Source organism: Bombina bombina, chromosome 5 (genome assembly GCF_027579735.1).
Source record: "Bombina bombina isolate aBomBom1 chromosome 5, aBomBom1.pri, whole genome shotgun sequence".
Lineage (NCBI taxonomy): Eukaryota > Metazoa > Chordata > Amphibia > Anura > Bombinatoridae > Bombina > Bombina bombina.
In genome coordinates this window covers 316851892-316878529 of record NC_069503.1, presented here as the reverse complement: position 1 = coordinate 316878529, position 26638 = coordinate 316851892, and the positions used below count along the sequence as shown (strand labels likewise).

Sequence of the window (26638 nt, the reverse complement as noted above, 5' to 3'; positions counted from 1 at the left end):
TCGCCGACACCTACCTACACTTATTAACCCCTAATCTGCCGAGCGGACCTGAGCGCTACTATAATAAAGTTATTAACCCCTAATCCGCCTCACTAACCCTATCATAAATAGTATTAACCCCTAATCTGCCCTCCCTAACATCGCCGACACCTACCTTCAATTATTAACCCCTAATCTGCCGACCGGAGCTCACCGCTATTCTAATAAATGTATTAACCCCTAAAGCTAAGTCTAACCCTAACACTAACACCCCCCTAAGTTAAATATAATTTTTATCTAACGAAATAAATTAACTCTTATTAAATAAATAATTCCTATTTAAAGCTAAATACTTACCTGTAAAATACATCCTAATATAGCTACAATATAAATTATAATTATATTATAGCTATTTTAGGATTAATATTTATTTTACAGGCAACTTTGTAATTATTTTAACCAGGTACAATAGCTATTAAATAGTTAAGAACTATTTAATAGTTACCTAGTTAAAATAATTACAAATTTACCTGTAAAATAAATCCTAACCTAAGATATAATTAAACCTAACACTACCCTATCAATAAAATAATTAAATAAACTACCTACAATTACCTACAATTAACCTAACACTACACTATCAATAAATTAATTAAACACAATTGCTACAAATAAATAAAATTAAATAAACTATCTAAAGTACAAAAAATAAAAAAGAACTAAGTTACAGAAAATAATAAAATATTTACAAACATAAGAAAAATATTACAACAATTTTAAACTAATTACACCTACTCTAAGCCCCCTAATAAAATAACAAAGCCCCCCAAAATAAAAAATTCCCTACCCTATTCTAAAATACAAATATTACAAGCTCTTTTACCTTACCAGCCCTGAACAGGGCCCTTTGCGGGGCATGCCCCAAGAATTTCAGCTCTTTTGCCTGTAAAAAAAAACATACAATACCCCCCCCCCAACATTACAACCCACCACCCACATACCCCTAATCTAACCCAAACCCCCCTTAAATAAACCTAACACTACCCCCCTGATGATCTTCCTACCTTGTCTTCACCATGCCAGGTTCACCGATCCGTCCTGGCTCCAAGATCTTCATCCAACCCAAGCGGGGGCTAGACATCCACTGAAGAAGTCCAGAAGAGGGTCCAAAGTCTTCCTCCTATCCGGCAAGAAGAGGACATCCGGACCGGCAAACATCTTCTCCAAGCGGCATCTTCTATCTTCTTCCATCCGATGACGACCGGCTCCATCTTGAAGACCTCCAGCGCGGATCCATCCTCTTCTTCCGATGACTAGACGACGAATGACGGTTCCTTTAAGGGACGTCATCCAAGATGGCGTCCCTCGAATTCCGATTGGCTGATAGGATTCTATCAGCCAATCGGAATTAAGGTAGGAATTTTCTGATTGGCTGATGGAATCAGCCAATCAGAATATAGTTCAATCCGATTGGCTGATCCAATCAGCCAATCAGATTGAGCTCGCATTCTATTGGCTGTTCCGATCAGCCAATAGAATGCGAGCTCAATCTGATTGGCTGATTGGATCAGCCAATCGGATTGAACTATATTCTGATTGGCTGATTCCATCAGCCAATCAGAAAATTCCTACCTTAATTCCGATTGGCTGATAGAATCCTATCAGCCAATCGGAATTCGAGGGACGCCATCTTGGATGACGTCCCTTAAAGGAACCGTCATTCGTCGTCTAGTCGTCGGAAGAAGAGGATGGATCCGCGCTGGAGGTCTTCAAGACGGAGCCGGTCGTCATCGGATGGAAGAAGATAGAAGATGCCGCTTGGAGAAGATGTTTGCCGGTCCGGATGTCCTCTTCTTGCCGGATAGGAGGAAGACTTTGGACCCTCTTCTGGACTTCTTCAGTGGATGTCTAGCCCCCGCTTGGGTTGGATGAAGATCTTGGAGCCAGGACGGATCGGTGAACCTGGCATGGTGAAGACAAGGTAGGAAGATCATCAGGGGGGTAGTGTTAGGTTTATTTAAGGGGGGTTTGGGTTAGATTAGGGGTATGTGGGTGGTGGGTTGTAATGTTGGGGGGGGGGTATTGTATGTTTTTTTTTACAGGCAAAAGAGCTGAAATTCTTGGGGCATGCCCCGCAAAGGGCCCTGTTCAGGGCTGGTAAGGTAAAAGAGCTTGTAATATTTGTATTTTAGAATAGGGTAGGGAATTTTTTATTTTGGGGGGCTTTGTTATTTTATTAGGGGGCTTAGAGTAGGTGTAATTAGTTTAAAATTGTTGTAATATTTTTCTTATGTTTGTAAATATTTTATTATTTTCTGTAACTTAGTTCTTTTTTATTTTTTGTACTTTAGATAGTTTATTTAATTTTATTTATTTGTAGCAATTGTGTTTAATTAATTTATTGATAGTGTAGTGTTAGGTTAATTGTAGGTAATTGTAGGTAGTTTATTTAATTATTTTATTGATAGGGTAGTGTTAGGTTTAATTATATCTTAGGTTAGGATTTATTTTACAGGTAAATTTGTAATTATTTTAACTAGGTAACTATTAAATAGTTCTTAACTATTTAATAGCTATTGTACCTGGTTAAAATAATTACAAAGTTGCCTGTAAAATAAATATTAATCCTAAAATAGCTATAATATAATTATAATTTATATTGTAGCTATATTAGGATGTATTTTACAGGTAAGTATTTAGCTTTAAATAGGAATTATTTATTTAATAAGAGTTAATTTATTTCGTTAGATAAAAATTATATTTAACTTAGGGGGGTGTTAGTGTTAGGGTTAGACTTAGCTTTAGGGGTTAATACATTTATTAGAATAGCGGTGAGCTCCGGTCGTCAGATTAGGGGTTAATAATTGAAGGTAGGTGTCGGCGATGTTAGGGAGGGCAGATTAGGGGTTAATACTATTTATGATAGGGTTAGTGAGGCGGATTAGGGGTTAATAACTTTATTATAGTAGCGCTCAGGTCCGCTCGGCAGATTAGGGGTTAATAAGTGTAGGCAGGTGTCGGCGACGTTGTGGGGGGCAGATTAGGGGTTAATAAATATAACATAGGGGTCGGCGATGTTAGGGCAGCAGATTAGGGGTACATAGGGATAACGTAGGTGGCGGCGGTTTACGGAGCGGCAGATTAGGGGTTAAAAGTGTAATGCAGGGGTCAGCGATAGCGGGGGCGGCAGATTAGGAGTTAATAAGTGTAAGGTTAGGGGTGTTTAGACTCGGGGTACATGTTAGGGTGTTAGGTGCAGACTTAGGAGGTGTTTCCCCATAGGAAACAATGGGGCTGCGTTAGGAGCTGAACGCTGCTTTTTTGCAGGTGTTAGTTTTTTTTTAAGCTCAAACAGCCCCATTGTTTCCTATGGGAGAATCGTGCACGAGCACGTTTTTGATGCCGGCCGCGTCCGTAAGCAACTCTGGTATCGAGAGTTGCATTTGCGGTAAAAATGCTCTACGCTCCTTTTTTGGAGCCTAACGCAGCATTTGTTTGAACTCTCGATACCAGAGTTAAATTTATGGTGCGGCCAGAAAAAAACCCGCGGAGCGTTAACAGCCCTTTTACCGCCGAACTCTAAATCTAGCCGTTAGTGTCCATAAACAATGGGTGCCGCCATGTTGTCTTCTTTGCTGAGGCCAGTTAGAGACCGTTATAAATGAGCCACTAGAATGTGCTACAAATTAATGTGTGGAATATAGCAATTTTACATCTAGTGTCTGCACTTCTATATTGACCAGGAATTGGAAAGCTCACATTTTTCAGAAGTTACAGGAAAAATTGAGAAAATAAAAAATTAAAGCATATTGCAAAATTATTTTGCTACATATAAATTAACATTTTATTATACTATCTCAAAGTGTATAATGCACCTTAAAAATGTACATTCATGGGGAAATAATTAGCGTATTTGCCTTTTAAGTAGTCCATTTATGACAGTCTTCCATTTATTTTTGTTTATTTTAGGAGAAGAAGTTGACAGACAGCTGTGCCGAGATGCCATCTATCCAATCCCTATTGCATGTGATGTTCCATGTCCAAAGGACTGTGTACTTAGCATGTGGTCAGAATGGTCCTCTTGCTCACACACCTGCTCAGGCAAAACAACGGAAGGACGGCAGACTCGAGCACGCTCTATCCTTGCTTATGCAGGTGACGGTAAGGTCACAAAATAATAAGTACGGAACTAATGCAAAATTGTCTGGTGGGAATTTCTTAATTGAGTTTGTCACAATTGAACAGTGTAATTTTCATCATGCATCAAAGAATGAATTTCTTTCTTCTGGTTGTAAGTCTTTAATTTGTTGCACAGTTAGATAATTATTTTAACAATATGAAACATTATAGGTAATTATTATATACAGGGAGTGCAGAATTATTAGGCAAGTTGTATTTTTGAGGATTAATTTTATTATTGAACAACAACCATGTTCTCAATGAACCCAAAAAACTCATTAATATCAAAGCTGAATAGTTTTGGAAGTAGTTTTTAGTTTGTTTTTAGTTATAGCTATTTTAGGGGGATATCTGTGTGTGCAGGTGACTATTACTGTGCATAATTATTAGGCAACTTAACAAAAAACAAATATATACCCATTTCAATTATTTATTTTTACCAGTGAAACCAATATAACATCTCAACATTCACAAATATACATTTCTGACATTCAAAAACAAAACAAAAACAAATCAGTGACCAATATAGCCACCTTTCTTTGCAAGGACACTCAAAAGCCTGCCATCCATGGATTCTGTCAGTGTTTTGATCTGTTCACCATCAACATTGCGTGCAGCAGCAACCACAGCCTCCCAGACACTGTTCAGAGAGGTGTACTGTTTTCCCTCCTTGTAAATCTCACATTTGATGATGGACCACAGGTTCTCAATGGGGTTCAGATCAGGTGAACAAGGAGGCCATGTCATTAGATTTTCTTCTTTTATACCCTTTCTTGCCAGCCACGCTGTGGAGTACTTGGACGCGTGTGATGGAGCATTGTCCTGCATGAAAATCATGTTTTTCTTGAAGGATGCAGACTTCTTCCTGTACCACTGCTTGAAGAAGGTGTCTTCCAGAAACTGGCAGTAGGACTGGGAGTTGAGCTTGACTCCATCCTCAACCCGAAAAAGCCCCACAAGCTTATCTTTGATGATACCAGCCCAAACCAGTACTCCACCTCCACCTTGCTGGCGTCTGAGTCGGACTGGAGCTCTCTGCCCTTTACCAATCCAGCCACGGGCCCACCCATCTAGCCCATCAAGACTCACTCTCATTTCATCAGTCCATAAAACCTTAGAAAAATCAGTCTTGAGATATTTCTTGGCCCGGTCTTGACGTTTCAGCTTGTGTGTCTTGTTCAGTGGTGGTCGTCTTTCAGCCTTTCTTACCTTAGCCATGTCTCTGAGTATTGCACACCTTGTGCTTTTGGGCACTCCAGTGATGTCGCAGCTCTGAAATATGGCCAAACTGGTGGCAAGTGGCATCTTGGCAGCTGCACGCTTGACTTTTCTCAGTTCATGGGCAGTTATTTTGCGCCTTGGTTTTTCCACACGCTTCTTGCGACCCTGTTGACTATTTTGAATGAAACGCTTGATTGTTCGATGATCACGCTTCAGAAGCTTTGCAATTTTAAGAGTGCTGCATCCCTCTGCAAGATATCTCACTATTTTTGACTTTTCTGAGCCTGTCAAGTCCTTCTTTTGACCCATTTTGCCAAAGGAAAGGAAGTTGCCTAATAATTATGCACACCTGATATAGGGTGTTGATGTCATTAGACCACACCCCTTCTCATTACAGAGATGCACATCACCTAATATGCTTAATTGGTAGTAGGCTTTCGAGACTATACAGCTTGGAGTAAGACAACATGCATAAAGAGGATGATGTGGTCAAAATACTCATTTGCCTAATAATTCTGCACACAGTGTATTTCCATCACTACATTGTCATTTTCTAATCAGAGCCCGTCAACATGAAAAATCAGGGTTGTCAATTTTTTTATTTTATTATGTACCTGTAACAATGGTAATAATTAACAGAATGCACATACATATGTTAATTCAGAATATGCATTTAGAAAAATGTTGTATTATCTCTGGTATGATTACTGATTGTAAATGTAATTATTCTCTGTTTTACGATTTATAATTTGAATTAACTGTTCATAAAGCAACAAGATGACTGCAAGCACCTAATGTTATCCCATTAATAAGAAGAGTGCACACACCTGTTGTTGTATTTTGTTGATATATATAAATAATACTTTGATCAGTACACTCCCACTTGTCAAATATCTTCAACACCAGGGTGAAGAAAAATCACAATACAGTCCTTCAAATAATCTCACTCTTTGGATTTAATATACAGCAAAACTGGTTTATTCTTTGATGTCACAGAATAAACCAGTGTTGCTGTGCATTAAATCCAGAGAGTGTGATTATTTAAACAGACATATATACAGGTAAACCCCACTCATACAGCGGTTTAGGGAATGGAGCCCCGCTGTAAAGTGAAAACTGCCTTAAAGTGAAACAATGTGGTTTTAGCTTTCTTTTCACTTGCCTGTGTTTAAAAACTTTAAAACATGTTTGAACTAACATATATTAGGGGTGCAATAGTGCTACGTTTAGTTTAACACTTGCACAGCACATTATTCAATTTGTATTCAATAAATACTTCCCTTGTTCCCAGTTTATTTGGATTTGAGAGCTTGCATTGTGTGGCTGTTTTAGGATCCCAGATGTGGTACCTGGGCTTGTCCCATTTGGCCAAATGCGCTAACTAAACTTTCTTTTTTTGCTTTTAAATCTTAGCTGAGAGCTTGTAAGTGAGTGCTGGACTTTCTCTGTGTGTTGTATTAATTTGTTTTGTAATTTTCCCTATGGTTCTTGCACCCAGACCTGTCTGGGGTTAACTGCCTGTGACTCTGGGGACATCACAGCTTCCTGTGAGTGCCCGTGAGCACCCAGGGCTGAGCATGTTGCAGGGTCATCGGATGTGTACCCGGTCCGGTATGAAAGTGCAGTCCCCTTCCATGTTTTGTATATGTCTAGGGTGATTACATATGCCTGTGCACCCTTCCCTTGTTCCCAATTTGTTTGGATTTGAGAGCTTGCATTGTGTGGCTGTTTTATGGTCCCAGGTATTGGAAAGGACCTTGATGTGGTACCTGGGCTTGTCCCATTTGGCCAAATGCGGTAACTAAACTTTCCATTTTTGCTTTTAAATCTTAGCTGAGAGCTTGTAAGTGAGTGCTGGACTTTCTATGTGTGTTGTATTAATTTGTTTTGTAATTTTCCCTATGGTTCTTGCACCGAAACCTGTCTGGGGTTAACTGCCTGTGACTCTGGGGCAGCACAGCTTCCTGTGAGTGCCCGTGAGCACCCAGGGCTAAGCATGTTGCAGGGTCATGGGATGCGTACCCGGTCCGGTATGAGAGTGCAGTCCCCTTCCGTGTTTTGTGTATATATATACATATTATGTGCGTGTGTTTGTTACTGGTGAAGTCAGAAATCCGGGTAATCCTAGTGCTATGATTACTCAAGCGGCTGTGGGTAAAGTCGGATGTACTGTAAGTCCCCCATCTACACTATTTATTTTTTATTTTTCTCCCACCGATCTTTTGGCATCCACCCCAAGTGAACCTTGGGGAATGAGGTTTACAAGGGAGACTTTGCCCCCCTTGAACCCCCCCCCCCCCCAGGCAGAAGCAAAAAAGATAGTGAAGATGGGAGAATTACAGTGCATCCTATATATATGCATCAGTATTGATGATGACTGCCTTTTGTGTTTTAAAGCAGTTTGTGTGCTATTAGCGCTATTCTATAATTGTATATTAATTTGAATTAATATTTGAAAACATCTAATTGACATCATCTATGAACATTAAGATGATCATATTTTAACAAAGTTCAAAAATGTGATTTGAGACATATATTTTTATCTTTTTAATCAACTTGACATTTTTTTTAAACCTGCAATAAACATATGCAAAGACTATTAAAAAAGATTGGACAAAACATAATAAGCTAGTTAAATATACACCCAAAACACATTTTCAAGAGGGTAAAGCTTCTGAATCAGAAAATAGTTTTTGATGGACTGAAATACCACAAGTGAGAGTTCTCAAATTCAAAGGTATTGTTATGTACCTACTGACATTGGACACTGTCACGGACCTAGAAACTGAGTTGTTACTTGAGAAAAGTCATGACATGTGGGTCAAATTCATGGGTGTTCTGTAGATGGAGCTGGACATGATGTGGAAATTATATTTGTGTAGGGTCATATGTTCCTCGGGCATGATTAGGTGATAAAACTGGACATTTATAGGCTTCCAAGCCCCAGCCTTTCAGGCTTGCGTGAGCTGTTTTAAGATTGCCGCTACTTTCTTCCATTAACAAACTATGCAGTCTTTTTTAATTTACACTTTTTTAGTTACCAGCTTCTACTGAGCATGTGCAAGAGTTCACAGAATATACGTATATGCATTTGTGATTGGTTGTCACATAATACACAAGGAGTGGAATAGACATAACTGAAATTTGTCAGAAAAAAAAATCTACTACTCATTTGAAGTTCAAAGGAAAATCACTAACGACACTAATAGTGGTGTAGTCAGGAATTCCCCAGTAACCTAATTTTCTTCTTGTACTATTAGGTTTTTGTACGAGAGTTATAAATTTTGGGGTGGCAGTGCTGTGTACTGGGCAGAGAAAACTTTATTTAATCAGTCCTGGACTGATGGTATGTACACTTAGAGGCCACTCACATGTCTTATAGGCTATATTAAGTTTAGAGCAATGAGATTGTGACAGAGATACGCTGTTTAAAATATAACCTTTATTAAGATTATTAAAAAAAATGTAAAACACACACTTAAAAACACAAATAAGTTAAAGCTGGTAAGTAAATCATGTGTTAATCGTCAGAATGCTTAACTAGGGTGATTTTGAAAAAATGAACAAATCAATCCAGACATAGGCTGTGGATTTAAAGCATTGCCTGTAAATAAATGTGGTTCTAAGCAAGTCTGCTCATTAGTAAAATACACATGAGTGCAATAAATATGTTGCTAAATGGAGGTAGAATATCTAATAACCCAGAACTGCAGAGTTAAAGTGAAGGTAAACTTTAATGAATGAAAGCCCGTTTTTTAAAAATACTATTAAAAACAGGGGCACTTTTATTCATCAAAGTTTAGAAAGCAGTGGTTTTATTTAAAAACTTACCTTTGTTCTTTTCACAGCCGGAGCAGCTTCCCCCCACACGGAGATCCTCTCTTTACATGTCAGCAATGACTAATCCAGCTTCCTCCAATCACAGCTTTCCCCCCAGGGGAGTCATTGCCTGAGGCCATGCCATGATTGGAGGAAGCCAGATTAGTCATTGCTGACGTGTGAAGAGAGGATCTCTGGGTGGGGGAAGCTGCTCCGGCTGTGAAAAGAAGAAAGGTAAGTTTTCTAACAAAACAGCTGCTTTCTAAACTTTGATGAATGAAAGTGCCCCTGTTTTTAATAATATTTTTAAAAAACGGGCTTTCATTCATCAAAGTTTACCTTCCCTTTAAGTAATAACCTTATTGTATTGGTTGCAAAGCTTATCTGTCTGCAATATCAAAATTAGGCTCTTTAAATGCCTGTTTAAATAAATTTGGTTATATTTACTGCTACCACTGAAGAGACAAATGTAATCATTAGAATATTATATGCTGGCTCTTTGCATAACTGCTGTCATTAAAATACTGCTCATGAGACTAGCTTAATCACCTATGCTTACAAACATTGACATCTATAGATTATAAAGCGCTACACATTCCAACACATCTAGTTATAAGGTAACAGTGGGCAAGCGCATACATTCGCAGCGTTTCCACTTAATATTATTTTCAATATTGGTTTTTATTAAGTGGATTTACCAGCAGCTCATTGAACATTAAAATCTACACAGATTCCCTCCTGTCCCCTGACATGTTTCGCCACTGACTGGCTTTCTCAAAGGGTGAGGGCGCGGTGTTTCCCATTTGAAGTTCAGATTAAGTGCTAATGCATTGTCTTTTTATCATGCATTTGTTGATCATGCTAATCTACTGTATTTACTAGTCCTTTCATTTAAACAGAATGTCATGGTCACATTAAAACAGTAACCCATAATTGTATAGGTTTTTCGTCATACTTCTATAAAAACTGATAATCTGTAAAGACTATTTTGGATGCCAATATACTCGATATCCCAAAATATTACACATACAAACAGAAGAGCTATAGCATGCACCATATCCCTAAAAATGTTTTTCCATACAAAATATTTATTTGCTAGCCTCTGAAGCTACATATTTTTATAAAGTCTTTGATTCCCAGAAATTGTTCAACCAAGAAAAAGATGATTCTTATGAAATGTCTTTAATCCCTTAAGCTCTAGAAAATGTATAAAAGAATCCATCTTGCCTGACATTCCTAAATTGGGAAATAAATAATTAAATTCTGTGTCATTTTGCCGAGGGTTTCTATTTTATTTCAAGGTAATAGGTTCAGTATGTAATAGAGGTGCAGATAAATCTCTTCTATTATACAGTACTCCTTTGTCACAAAGTCAGCTGCATTTTATTGTGAAATGATGGCAAAATACAATAATGTTATATGTCACCATACATCAGATAATATACTCCATGATATTTGAGACAAAAATTCTTCTGCGATAAAGTTTTAATATAGAAATGAACTGTAGAGCAGGTTAAAGCATACTGGAATGGATTTTATTGTTTTGGCAAGTGTTCAGAGTTTGTACAACTTGAGAAGCCAGTAGTAGGAGCATTGGCCTAGATTTATCAAAAGGTTTAATAGTCTTTAGGCTATTAAAATGTATATCAGCAAAATTCTCAGAGATGTCAGGTAAGTTCAGTATTAATCTGCATAAGATATAGGTCATTATAATGGTTAGAATTGTAAAGGGCTATAGGCTATCCCATGAAATGTCTTACAATATTTTATTAAAAATTAAAATATATTTTTCCTTAATCTAAAATTGCATTCTATTATATTTTAATAAGTAACATAGAAGAATAATTAAAAACCTCATCACTAACCTTGATCAGAATAGCTATTTTTGTATTTAAAGGGACATAATACTCATATGCTAAATCACTTGAAACTGATGCAGTATAACTGTAAAAAGCTGACAGGAAAATATCACCTGAGCATCTAAATGTAAAAAAGGAAGATATTTTACCTCACAATTTCCTCAGCTCAGCAGAGTAAGTTCTGTGTAAAAAGTTATACTCAGCTGCTGCCCAGCTGCAGGTAAAAAGAAATAAAAAATGAAGAAATGAACTGCAGCCAATCAGCATCAACAGAGCTGAGGTCATGAACTCTTTCATGAGAGTGCACAAGGCTCAATCCCTTAGCTGTTCCGGGACAAACATACTGATTTGCTGCTTAGAAGTCCTTTACAATGGAATGTGGCTACTGAGGAACTTTTGAGGTAAAATTCTTTTTTACATAGAGATGTTAAGGTGATATTTTCTAGTCAGCTTTTTACAGCTATGCTGCATCACTTTAAAATGTTTCAACATTTGGGTATCATGGCCCTTTAACTTCTATGAAATAAACTATATATATATGTATGTTTGTATGTATGTATATATGTATATATGTATATATATATATATATATATATATATATTTACTTTTTTTCACATGTGACCCAGCTCTTCATTTTTCAACTTTTTATTGTAAGCTATGCCATCTAGTGTAAACCTGAAGCTTTGTTTCCTTTGTTCTTCATTGTTACATATTATGGCTAAAAAATACAAAGCATCCAAATATTAGTAGTGGTATGTGATACTTAGGGGCCAATTTATGAAAGTGCGAGCGGACATGATACAATGTAGCGTATCATGTCCGCCGCACATACGCTGTCTGCATTTATCATTGCACAAACAGTTATTGTGAACTGCTTGTGCAATGCCACCTCACTGCAGATTCGTAGTTAATCGGCCACTACCAGGGGGTGTGAATCAGCCCGATCGTATAGGATTGGGCGGATTGATGTCTGCAGCCTCAGAGCAGGCGGAGCAGTTATGGAGCAGCTGTCTTTAGACCTCTGCTTCGTAACTGCTGTTTTCGGTGAGCCTGATAATTCAGCCCCATAGTGATTTGAATTAAAATAGCAATAAACAACATAGATATCAGTATTTAATCTGACTCCATATTCACTCATCCATATCTGCCTGTGCCTCACAAGAAACATGATAATGATAAGTATGTATTTAAACCCCTTGGTGTACTGTGTCTAGCTCATATATCCAATACTTGACCTTAGACAGGCCATTGAGAAGGGCAAAACAGATCAGCCGGTTGCCAAACACTTCTTGGAAAGGGGTCACTCAGTATCCATCTTAAAATGATGCCCCGTAGATCAAGTACCATTACCTAAATTACATAAATTATTACCTATGATAACTGACAATTGTCAGTATTTCAATGTAAGTGCATTTTTGTTATATTAAGCTGCTCACCACTTTTTCAGTGCATACAATTGAGTACTAATGTATAAAAGACTGTAATTGAGGTAACATTCATAGCAAGGTTATATTCCCTTTAACATAGTGTTATCCACCGACATATACTATTACTCTACACTTCAGCAGTATAAGTTTAATAATCAGCACCAGTAGTGTAGTGTTTTTAATTTTGCTGGGCAGCAAACAGTGTATCTGTTTTCATCATTTTGCTGTAATTTTAGCAGCTACAAAAAAGGTTACATTTTAATAACATTCTAACCACACGTTCTTCTTCTCATGCACATTGTGCTCAGAGGCATTTCTTTTTGTCTCACCCTGCTCTAGGAGTGGGTTTGTACTCAATAAAATTGTTATTTATCCACAATTATTTGTTTTGGCCTATAACTAATTAGACAAGGCTTACAAATAGTGATTTCATATAATTTTTGAACTTCAGTTACCCCTGTTGTTGAAAAAGGCTATATTTATGTTTAAATGTAGTGATAGCAAAAATGCTAAACATTTTTCAGTATTTTGGTAAAATTTTTCTCTGAAAGTCCTGGTAGTGAAGGGGTTAAAATTGCATGATCTTTCTAAATCATGAAAAAAAAAACATTGTGTTTCATGTCCCTTTAAGACTTTGCTTATGTTTTTAAATCTTTTGCCAGGGCCACATAGGGATCATTTCCATTGAGCTGTTAAAAATGGAGCCATAAGCTACCAAAGTTGCTGGCAGATAAAAGTAATTTACGGCTCAATTTTTAGTACCAAGTTTCCATTAAATTATTTTGCGCATTGCGTGCAGTTGCCCTTTTTTATGTAGATATAAGTTAGCATTGTGATAACTCTTCCACCCAATGCCGGATTTCTTGAAAATTAATTGGTTAATATGGTAATCCGACCTTACACTACACTTGCACTCGGTCACATATACGGCACCCCATACAAGTGTGGCACATATATTTTACCCGTCGTTCGCTGTCATTATAAAAGCAAACACCTAACGCATGCGCAATATCTACCTCTCAACTGCCATCCCCACCACCGCAATAACTAATATATGTATTAACCCCTAATCTACCAACCCCCATATTGCAAAGTATCTATTAAAGTTATTAACCCTTAAATCACCATCCCCTCACATCGTAGCTAACAATAAAATGTATTAAACTCTAAACTGCCATCCCCCACATCGCAAAGTACTCATTTAAACTATTAACCCCTAATCTGCCATCCCCCCACAACGCAAAGTACCTATTCAAACTATTAACCTCTAATCCGCCATCCCCCTACAATGCAAATAACTAATGTAATCACTAAGCCCCCTAACCTAACACCCCCTAAATTAACACCAATTACATAAAATAAAGAAATATTAAATTACAATTAAAATAAGAAAATCCTAATATTACTTTAAAAAAAAACTAAGATTAAATTAAAAAAACTAAAATTACAAAAAATAAAAAAGTCTAAAATTACAGAATAAAATAAACCAAAGTATCCAAAATAAAAAATGTAAACCTAATATAATACCCCTATTAAAATAAAAAAGCCCCCCAAAATAAAAACACCCCTAATCTAACACTAAACTACCAATAGCCCAATAGGGCTTTTTGTAGGGCATTGCCCTAAGTTAAACAGCTTTTACCTAAAAAATTAAAATGAAACCCTCAACCCACCAACCCACCAAAATAACAAAACCTAACACTAAAAAAACCTAAGCTACCCATTGCCCCTAAATGGGCATTTGTATGGGCATTGCCCTTAAAAGGGCAATTAGCTCTTTTTCAGCCCATTAAATAAATAAAAAAATCGCTAAATCTAAAAAAAAAACACCTCAAAAAAAGCCTAAGACTAACCCCCAAATTGGTACTCAAAGTTCCTGAAGTTCAGCGGTGAAGGTCTTCTTCCAGGAGACATCTTCATCCAGCGCTGGGACCTCGTCTATCTTCATCTGGAGCGAAGGAGGCATAGGTGGCCGATGGAGCAAGACTAGCGGCTGCGGAGCCATCCAGCGTGGCGGGTCCTCTTCATGCGATCGCCACCGCACACTGAAGCTTGAATGCAGGTTTCCTATTAGCTGAACATTTCAAATTAGCTGATTTGAACAACCAATAGGATTTCAGTACCTTTCATTCTATTGGCTGATTTAAAAATAGCAACCAATAGGAATGCAAGGTACTCCAAATATAAAACGGGTACCTTGCATTCCATCTTCAGTTTGCGGCTGCGATGGCATGAAGAGGATCCTCCATGCTGGATGTCTCTGCGGCTACCGGTCTTGCCCCGCAGCCACCTTCGATCTGCGCCGCCTTCACTCCGGGTGAAAACAAAAGAGATCCCCTCCCTGGATGAAGATGTTGCCGCCTGAAAGAAGACCTTCACCATCGGACTTCAGGAACTGTGAGTACCTATTTCAGGGTTAGGCTTTTTTTTTTAGGTGTTTTTTTTTTTAGATTAGGGATTTTTTTTATTTTAATGGGCTGCAAAAGAGCTAAAGCCTATACAAATGCCAATGGGTAGCTTAGGCTTTTTTAGTGTTAGTTTTTTTTTTTTTATTTTGAGGGGTTTGGGGGGTTTACTGTTAGGGGTTCATTTGTATTTTTTAGCTAAAAGAGCTGTTTAACTTAGGGCAATGCACTACAAAAGGCCCTTTTAATTGCTATTGGTAGTTTAGTGTTAGATTGGGGGTGTTTTTATTTTGGGGGGCTTTTTTATTTTTATAGGGGTATTAGATTAGGTTTCAATTTTTTATTTTGGATAATTTGGTTTATTTTTTTTCTGTAATTTTAGACTTTTTTATTTTTGTAATTTTAGATTTATTTATTTTAATTTAATCTTAGTTTGTTTGTTTTTTTAATGTAATGTTAGGATTTTTTTTATTGTAATTTAGTATTTTTTTATTTTATGTAATGGGAGTTAACTTAGGGGGTGTTAGGTTAGGGGGCTTAGTGATTAGATTAATTCTTTGCATTGTGGGGGCTGGTGGTTTAGGAGTTAATAGGTTAAATAGGTACTTTGCGTTGTGGGGGGATGGTGGTTTAGAGGTTAATAACTTTTATTGTTAGTTGCGATATGGGGGAATGGCGGTTTAGAGGTTAATAACTTTTATTGTTAGTTGCGATGTGGGGGGTTAGTGGTTTAGTGGTTAATACATTTATTATAAGTTTCAATGTGGGCGGAGTGGCGGATAGAGGGGTTTTGTCATGTCGGGTTTATTGTTAGGAGGCGGGTTAGATTTCAATAGGAAAAAGGTCTCATAAAGCTCATTTTTCCTCTTTTACACCTAGTTAAGCTGAGTGTAATTTGTGTTAATGTATCGGCAGCCTCCGACAGTGTATTAACAGTTTGCACAGTCATTGGAAACCTGGTATTATTTATAAATTTGCGGCACCTGATACTTTGTATGGGACATGAAAATGAGTCTAGTTGCCGAAATTGAGTTATAACAAGCTGTTGGAAGCAGTCGGTGAATGATATTGCTTCCAAAAGCATATTTATGGGTTTGCAAGCGCACGCAAATCTAATTACGGCTCAATGGAAATTAGGCTAAATTATGTAGTTGTCTATTTCAATAGAATGTCCCCGTTATTAAATATCTCCATTTTATTTTTTTCTAAATACTCAATACAAAAAAAAACAATATATTTTATTTTTAGTGCTTTTTAATAAAACAAATATTTGATAAGGCAACGATGAAAAAACTGAATGGTATTATGTTTTCATTTGGACATAGTTTATCTGACAGGTTTACATGTTGTGATAATATGTCTTGCGACTGAGAAATGTATATTTAAAAAAGTCTTCAGAGTTAAACATTGAAGGTATCTTGTATACATGACATACTTAGAATATATCAGAAATGAAGCAGAAGATTTCAAAGACATGCATGTCTTTGAAATGGTCAAGAGATAGATACACCCTTGTCTTATGTCTGTGGTCAATCAGAGCCAACATTTAAACTACCTTATTCCCTATTATCAACTAAAATAAAAACCTAGTAGTATTAAGCTTTCTCTACACATTTAGGCTCAGACAAACTGTCCCATGCTATTGTATGTGGAAATCTGCCATCTATGAAGTATCGTAAACATTTTTAATATACATCACAGTAAAATATTCAATTTCAGTATCACATATAAATAGGGTTGCCAGGTATCCAAAATGCAACCGGATAGTTCAGTATATTAACAGGCTGTGCAGTAAAGTATATACATAAATACTAGACACTTAAATTCAAGTTTTTTTGTTTTTTTAATGCCTCTTATCCCTCTATGCGTTACAAATATGGAACTCATATGAAACTACTGGAACTCACTGTTTTTTTTTTTTTTTTGTTATTGAAGCCAATGGGATAAAATCATAAGTTTTTAATTTTATATAAGATGCAGTCAAGGGCTGGGCATAAGGTATAGCTTTAGGTAGGGGACATTGCTTTATGAAACCTACCACCCTTGCCCAGTCTTCTACAGTTTGTCCAGAATTTTTGTGGAGGACAGCTAAAGGGTTATAAAGGTGTCTACAGGAATAAATTAGCCATTTAGCACAGGATAGTGTTATCAGCTGAAAATGCTGACATTACCTAAGACCGAGTGATGTGCCACAGCATAGTAAGGTCACTGTTTTGAATGTCACTATCTGAATGGAAACCATTGTCAAATCTATTCAAAATCAAGAGCTGACACAGATACCAGCTTTTCAAGTCACATGGTATGGTTATAAATAAGATGTCATCACATACAGACACAATTATTGCTGGAATCATTCATCACACCTCATTCAACAAATGTTTTATCCACATAAACCTATGCCTAATCAAAGTAATAAAATGACTAAAAATATGTGATACATTACAAACTTGCATATGGTTTCCATGCAAAGATGTGAGTTTTAATATCTTGTTTACAAAAATATAAATACTTGTTTCTGTTTTTAGCAGATATGTTTTGTTATTGATGGCCAATAAGCATGGATATGTAGGAATTACTGTTCTCAGAAATGTGTTCGATTTGAATAAGCATGATCCGCCTGGGTGCATTTTGTAGCTAAATATGTGTGCACTCATGTGGAGGACTTTTTGGAATTTTTGCTGACTGCACAAAAAAAAACGTGATAGCTCCATTATAATTTTGCTTAAGAAGTTTGAAAACCTAATATCATGTGGTGGCTATTTTCATTTTAATTCTGCAGCATGTATCTTTCATGCATTTTTTCATATGATAACAAGAGGTGCTTCTGGCCCAAAGTGTGTGTAACAGCCTATCCCATAATGTAAGGGAGCACTTGATCCCACATAATCATGACCAGAAATGTATATTTAGGATTATTGCTTTAGTTATTGTTAATATCAGTTATCCTATATTATAAAAGACAAGAGTTTGTCTGAAGCCGTCATGTGAGAATGTGAGAGTGTGAGAGTGTGAGAGTGAGTGAGAGAGAGAGAGAGAGAGAGAGAGAGAGAGAGAGAGAGAGAGAGAGAGAGATATATCACATCATGGCCCGTGTCAACGGGCTTTAGGACTAGTTAATAATATTTTACTAATTTATTAGGTTTCCATCACTTATGTAAACTTAAAATAATAAAGAAAAATATACAAAATATAACAGATTCTTGCCACACACCATTCAAGTTAGGTTAGTTAAATCTTTTTTATATTTATTTGGCTGCATTCCCAAACAAGTATAGAGAAACTGTTAAACTAATTGGGGTGTGGTAGATAGTTTAGAGTGAGCAACTTTGCAATTACATAAAAGAATGCTGGTTCACAAAACGTAACAAAGCTTAACATAACTGCAAAACTTCTGATTGCAAATAAATGTTACAGTCACTTAAACCCAATGACACCTAAATACTTTATTTTGTGATTCAGACATAGCATACAATTTTAAAAAAGATTCAAATTTACTTCTTTATTATCAAATGTGCTTTGTTCCCATAATATTCTGGGTTAAAGAGATTCCTAGGTAGGCACCTGGAGCACTAAATGGCAGTGCTGCAATCTAGTGCTCTTGCAAATACATAACATTCTTGCAAAACTGCTGAAATATAGTGCTCCAGAAATGGGCTGGCTCCTTAGGCTATGGCCCTTCATTTCTACAAAAGATACCAAGAGAACAAAGAAAAATTGATAATAGAAGTAAATTAGAAAGCTATTTAAAATCACATGCTCTATTTGAATCATGCTTCAGGCTCGCCGGAAACGGAAGTTATGAAGCAGCGGTCTAAAGACCGCTGCTCCATAACTTGTCCACCTGCTCATAGACCGTGGACAGAAATCAACCCGATCGAATACGATCGGGCTGATTGACACCCCTGCTAGCGGCAGGCACAGGCAGATATGGGGTCAGATTAAATACTGATATCTATGTTGTTTATTGCTATTTTAATTTTAATCACTATGAGGCCGAATTATTAAGCTCCGAATAGAGCTTGATGCCTCTGTTTCCACGCGAGCCTTCAGGCTCGCCGGAATCAGCAGTTATAAAGTAGCAGTCTAAAAACAGTCTAAAAACAGCTACTCCATAACTGGTCCACCTGCTCTGAGAATGCGGACATCAATCCGCCCGATCCTATACGGGATGATTGACACCCCTGCTAGCGGCCGATTGGCTGCGAATCGGCAGGGGGCGGCATTGCACCAGCAGGTCACAAGAACTGCTGGTGCAATGATAAATGCCGACAGCGTATGCTTTCGGCATTTATCATTGTGCAGCGGACATGATACTCTACATCGTATCATGTCCGCTTGCACTATTATAAATCTACCCGCATAAATAAAAATTATCAAACACAATATATAGTTGCAAAAAGGTATTTTTTATATAATTTCAACAAATATTATCTACCTTGACCACAACTAAACAACAAAACTAGTTGTTTTGTCAGTTGATCATCATCATTAATATGACGATCACTCAATAGCTATAAGGACATGTAACCCCTTATTTACATCTTGAAAACTCTCTCTATCAAATGAGGGGTCCTATCCTATATATTATGGTGAGATGTAATCAAGGTCTGTTAAAAATTAGTCAGACGCCCCAATCACATTGCAGCTGGAAAACCACAGGAAAACTCATTGTTGCTTTCAAAAAAAGAGGACTTAAGTTTCCCATAGTATTGTGGGGAGGGAGTAACATAGAGAGAATAACACAACCCTCTAATATTGTTCCATATGCCTTTGTTTTGTTAGGTGAATGCTGTTTCAATAAGTATCAGCTGAAAGCCACCTTTTCAAGTTACCCCTAATTTAAAAGAGGATCCTCTCCTAGCCATATTGTAATGCTATTTTGGGGTTGCTAGGGACGCTGTTAAATTCGCCTAGTAGATAGGTGATAGCAATTTATATGGAATTAATATCCTACTTAAAGGGGAATGAGACCCTTCATTTGAAAATGGGTAATCCACACTTTTATGTGAGGGATATTGAGTTGCTGTCCCCATACAGTAAGTACATTAGGTAGGTGATTGCCATTTTATGCCAGTTACCTACTACTATTAGATGTATCAGACTCTTCATTGTAAAGAGGGGATCTCCATGATTCTCATGTTCTATGGGGTCAGATGCCTCCCCCACCTCTTGAAATTACCTAGTGGGGCGGGTAATCACAGCTTTTAACAGTGATAAGCGGCATCCTAGGGTGAAAGGTGAACTTCCACTTCCTTCTAGCACAAATGGGGATATTGGGGCAAAGTTATCGCCCCCCCCCTCACCCCCCAGGAAAAACTTAACTTTTGCTGCTGCTGTTTTTTTATTGTGAACCTGTGCCTCTCATAGGGGTATGCCTCTATCCTTTTAACTTCGGAGTCTCATGTCTCTGTAAGTGTCTCTGTAAGTAGTGTGGGGCTTAGATATGGTTTGTCAAAGCTCTCCCCACTGATTTCTGTTAAATCGTTTAGTTAAGGAATGTAACTCTTCTTTCACACTGTACCTTAGTTAGGGCTAGATTACATGTGGCCCACTATTTAGCACTCCCACTCGCACGTTAGCTTCGCTAGATGAAGGCTTTTTGCGTGAGTCGGGTGGCACTCTTATGAGTTTCAAGTAAAAAGTTAGTGTGCAAGCAAAAACCCAACGTGTGCAAAAAGCAGAACTTCGAATATCGCAACCGCGTTAACTTATTCCCCCATAGACTTCAATGGAGTGCAAAAACTGAAAAAAACACCCATACTCACGAGATAACCCAACAACGTTTATTCAAGAGCGCTAAACCCAATATGAAATATGAATATTTCACAGTCCAATGTTCTCCACATAAAAGAATGTTATATTCTTAAATAAATATTTCTATATAAAGCTGATGATTTTTTGGTAAAATATATATATATTAATGATTATATATAGTTATTGAACTGCAAAGGGCTCCAATGCACTGTCTATATACAGTATGTATACATATGCATTTATGTGTTTATATGTGTATATAGGTCTATAAATACACATATATACACATATACATACATAAATACATATGTACACACATATATACACATATACATACATAAATACATATGTACACACATATATATTTAGACGTGTGTGTGTTTGTATGTATCACTATGTCAAAGCCCTTTGCATGACCTCATATCTTTGAGCGCTTATAACTTTTTAATGCAATTTTTTAAATATTTTTTATCAGACATTGTTTTTATGACTGTACCTGTACTGTTAAATGTATTTTTCATGTGTTTTGTGCCACTTTTTTTATCTCGCGTAACACTCATAATCTAGCCCTTTCTCGGAACTAACATGCAACATTTTATCTACTAATTAGATAAATGAAAGGATATTTTCTTAAAGTAAACATTAGTGACCAAAACACTGTAATAAGTGATTTTCATATAAAACTATGAATCACTGCAACATGGAGATGTCCTATATGCATTAGAGTAGCTTGAGTCTTTTACTTCAGTTTGTCAGTTATTCTTTTTCTAACCTTTCCCTGAAAGGCAAGTTTTAGACAAAGCTACAGAGGTGCAGTGAATCGTATAATAACAATTGATAGCTTCTTAGCTAAGAATAGGATTTTTAATAGAAATGCGAGACATAGAGTGACATTCTGTGACATGCTTCAAACTTTATAGCATCAATGCAGTGAGTTTTCTTATGATGTGGATTTTTCCTGCTATCATTTTTTTTATTATCTATAATAATTGTTTAATCAATATAATTAGTTGAGGAAAGGCTGATGTTGTACTTTTTGTATATGCCGTTACAGGAGGCGTACAATGCCCAGAAAGCAATGCTTTGCAAGAAATTCGAAGCTGCAATGAGCATCCTTGTACCGTATATCATTGGCAGACAGGTCCCTGGGGCCAGTGCACAGAAGATGTCAGTATTTCAGCTTTTAACTCTTCAAACTGGAATGGAGAAGCCACGTGTGCTCTTGGGATGCAGACAAGAAAAGTTATTTGTGTCAGAGTCAACGTGGGACAGGTTGGACCAAAAAAGTAAATACAGCTTTGTTTTTGTTTTTTATTTAAGAAAAAAATAAATAAATATGTTATTGACTCTCAAACCTATGTCATTACTTAACTAATTTTAATGTAATAAATCTAAGAAAAGGAAACTACCCATTGCATTCCTTTAAGAACATTGTATGTAGAATTTGCTGATATTTTTCTAAACTTATATTACACTGTTACATTACATTAAGAATCTAGTCTATTAAACATCTGTGTTTCAACCATAAAGGGGTAGTTTTGTATTGTTAACTTTTTTCAAATTCAATCAGTACACACTTTCCAAGCATATTTTCACAAGACCTTTAGACCTTTCCAACATTAACCTACGGAAACCCCATCTGACCATTACACACGACAGACCTTGGTTGGTTCAATGTTTCTGTGTTTGTTTTTCAATGTTAAAATTCTTGGGTATGCGCAATCACATATTAACAAGCTTGTTTATGCTCTATTAAAGGGACAGTCTAGTCCAAAATAAACTTTCATGATTCAGATAGGGCATGTAATTTTAAACAACTTTCCAATTTACCGTTATCACAAATGTTGCTTCGTTCTCTTGGTATTCTTAGTTGAAAGCTAAACTTAGGAGGTTTATATGCTAATTTCTTAGACCTTGAAGGCCACCTCTTATCTGAATGCATTTTGACAGTAGTTCACCACTAAATGGTGTTAGTTTATATGTGTCATATAGATAACACTGTGCTCACGCACGTGGAGTTACCTAGGAATCAGCACTGATTGACTAAATTGCAAGTCTGTCAAAAGAACTGAAATAAGGGGGCAGTTTGCAGAGGCTTAGCTACAGGATAATCAAGGAGGTAAAAGTGTATTAATATAACAGAGTTGGTTATGCAAAACTAGGGAATGGGTAATAAAGGAATTATCTATCTTTTAAAACAATAACAATTCTGGTGTAGATTGTCCCTTTGTGTACCTTCTGTAAAGGATACTTTACTATTTGATTGAATCTAAGTTTCCTATATTTGTTAGAGAGCTTGTGAAGAGTACTTTTTTTTCTTAATTTTGAATGTGCTGTTGTTCTCTCACAATTACCTTCTTAGATTACAGCCCTTGAATGATCTCTCTCAATTTTTGTTGTTGTACATATTTGGTTGTGACCTTTTTTATATTTTTGCTCTGCACCCTCAAAAGTGCTCTCACTCCTTACCTTCTCCACTTACCTGCTACCTTAGATCACTGGTTTTCAAACCTGTCCTTGGGCCTCCCTCACAGGCCACATTTTGAAGATATCTGAACTAGAGCGCAGGTAAACCATTCAGCTAATTAGTAAGCATGGTAATTTTATCTGCTCTTATTAAAGGTAATCCAGAAAATCTGGACCGTTGGGAGGACTGAAGACATGTTTAAAAACCAGTTCAGGGATATTGTATACATAACAAATGTATTGATTCAAACTGTGCCTCTTCTAATGGTTTGGAGTGCCATAGAAAAGGAGAGTAAAAATCACTAAAGCTGCACATGATGTTTTTTTTTATGGCAAAATCTAATGGACTAGAACAGATTACATAAAACCATTAATCAACAAGAGATGTGCATTCTACAAATACTGCATGGGGTCTCTTTTTTTCCAGATGCAATATAACTTATGTCATTGTATAGACTACATATATCAGTTACATCGGTTTTCTTCACTTAAAGGGACACTGAACCCAATTTTTTTATTTTGTGATTCAGATAGAGCATGACATTTTAAGCAAATTTCTAATTTACTCCTATTATCAAATTTTCTTCATTCTCTTGGTATCTTTATTTCAAATGCAAGAATGTAAGTTTAGATTCCGGCCCATTTTTGGTGAATAACCTGGGTTACTCTTGCTGATTGGTGGATAAATTCATCCACCAATAAAAAAGTGCTGTCCAGAGTACTAAACCAAAAAAGAAGCTTAGATACCTTCTTTTTCAAATAAAGATAGCAAGAGAACGAAGAAAAATTGATAATAGGAGTAAATTTAGAAAGTTGCTTAGAATTGCATGCTCTATCTGAATCACAAAAGAACAAATTTGGGTTCAGTGTCCCTTTAAGTCATAATGATACATTTAAAAAGGGGCATGCATAGTTATTAAAACCTTTAAGCCATTTATGCTGTGAACCCAACAAGCAGGACAGACTCATGTAGAGAGTTGTGCAGTGTGGCATATACTGAAATGAACAAAAATGTTTGCTCAGAGGTAGAAATTCACAAAAGGAAAAGGGTAGAAATTCACAAAAGGAAAAGGGTAGATATTCACAAAAGGAAAAAAATAACAACTTTTGGTTAATAAATACTTCATTAGAATATATCAAATTCCTCTGCTTAATATGGTTGACCATTAGTTTTGTGTTACAATAAAAGAAATCTGTTTAATTTGTAAAGCCTACAAACCATAAAGTGATGTGTCATAGCTCACTACCTTTTTTGTTATAGTTTAAACTATGATTGCATCTTACAACTTATTCTTTTTCTGTTTTAAAAACTGCTCTGTGATAACTCATAATAATGTATCTTCATCCCACTGGAAAGTCTGAGAGCTTTATATTTGGTTCTGGAACTGATCAAACCTTAGAAGTAAAGCACATTATGATCTAAATATAGAAAAGTGCAATTTCTGATTTTACTATCATAGTTTTAATACATTTGCAGATCATATAAAGTAATATTGTTTCTTGTATTGTAATATATAATTTTGTTTAAGAAAATGGGTTGTCATTTTCATAAATTTATTGTATACAGGCCCAGGTTTATACAGCTGGCAACCTTGGTACATGTCAAGTAAATATTTCCTTATTGTTCAATTTAGCTATGCCCAATAATGTCATGACTAACATGAGTTCTCACTATTATTAGCCCAAAAAGGTATATCTGGTTCAGAAGAGGCTGCACATTATCCAGTGCAGTTTCTGATGGTCTTACCAGACATCTGAATTTACAGAACAGAAATGTCAGCTGATATGGAACTAGTTACAAAGTTTTATCATAGGGAGCCCATCTGATTGAAGATACTCCCTAGCAGTTAAAGGGCCATGATACCCACATTTTTTCTTTCATGATTTAGAAAGATAATGCATTTTTAAACATCTTTCTAATTTACTTCTATTATCTAATTTGTTTTATTCTCTTGACATTCTTTGCTGAAAAGCATATCTAGATATGCTCAGTAGCTGCTGATTGGTTGCTGCACATAGAAGCCTCATGTGATTGGCTCACCCATGTGCATTGATTTTTCTTCAAATAAGGATATCTAAAAAATGAAGCAAAATAAATAATAGAAGTAAATTGTAATGTTGTTTAAATTTGTATGTTCTATCTGAATCATGAAAGAAAGATTTTGGGTTTAGTGGCCCTTTAACTATATTATTTTGTGAGAAATCTTGCACTATTCGTATACTATTAACTAATCTTTAACACTTTAACTATTGAGTCAAAATGTTCCAGCCTCTTTCTAAATAAAGCCCTGAAATGTAAAAAAAACTTTCATCCTAACAGGGCCTCTATTTCTCTATTTAATTTGTATTGCCTACATTGTCCCGGGACAATTAAGTAATGTCCAAACCTCTGCAATACAATTTGTGACTATATTATCTATTCTCAACCACACTTTGTGAAATGATCCTTGTTTCTCTTAGATGCCCTGAAAGCCTTCGACCAGAGACAATGAGGCCATGCTTGCTACCTTGCAGAAAAGATTGTATTGTTACTCCATACAGTGAATGGACACCTTGCCCTACATCTTGTGAAGAAGGTAAAATTGTATTTTTTGCACTGCTATATTTTTTCTCTATCATTTTTACAAACTTTAAAGGGTTTAATTCTTTAAGAAGATTATTATAATAATCTATTTTATGTATGTGTTTTTTGAGCTTTGCATAAAAATGAAACCTCAAAAACCATGTCATAAATGAAAACTGATTCTTTATAGGATTTATGCAGTTTTCTTAACTGGGTCACTGTTTCTTTGAATATGGATTTTTCGAATCAGAAACATGTGACTCTAAAACTGCATTACAACATGACATTATTATGAATTAATAATTATGCTGTTAAAAGGGACATTGTACTACAAAATATCCCCTCTTAATATACATGCAATGCTTAATGTTACAAGCTGGAAACACATTAAAGTGTTTACAATCATTTCCTTTAAATTGAAATTGATGTTTTTTGTATGTTGAGACTGCCACCTATAATTGTAGTACTTCAGCATAAGCCATGTAAGCAAGAGGCAGCAGCAGAAATCAAACTGGTTGGATGAAAGCAAGCCTAACCCATTTAAATTAGTTTTCCTGCAGGATCTTTGAATACAATTAACTCTTATCAGTTGCTTGTCTGAGTACATTGTCTCTTTCTATGTTTCTTAAATTATTAGAATCCATTTAAACTTAGATGCATACATAGATCTTATTTCTAGTTAAATGTAGAAATTCTTTAAAGATGTGTCATGAGAATACGCTTTTTAAAATTAAACATGTTGTATACAGGATCCTTCATTCTATTCTGAATTTGAAAAATATTTGGTTTTGGCAGTCACTTTTTAGCACTATCATGATTTTGATTTTTTTTCTGAAAAAAAAGGTCAGAATGATATGTAATTTTATATTAGTGTAATAAAAATAGCAAATATAGGAAGTTTAATAACAGTAGTTAAAGTGACTCTGTAGTCAGAAAGCAAAGTATAATTTTTGAAAAAAATATTT

At 36.1% G+C, this 26638-nt stretch overlaps 1 protein-coding gene across 1 annotated transcript in view; it reads left to right on the top strand.

Annotated features, from left to right (window-relative positions):
- Positions 1-26638, top strand: part of THSD7A (thrombospondin type 1 domain containing 7A) — a 596458-nt gene that overhangs the window by 361916 nt on the left and 207904 nt on the right. The window contains exons 7-10 of the mRNA XM_053714101.1: positions 3949-4140; positions 5042-5044; positions 21699-21930; positions 25571-25686. Coding sequence (XP_053570076.1) covers positions 3949-4140; positions 5042-5044; positions 21699-21930; positions 25571-25686 — 543 coding nt within the window. The remainder of the gene's footprint in view (positions 1-3948; positions 4141-5041; positions 5045-21698; positions 21931-25570; positions 25687-26638) is intronic.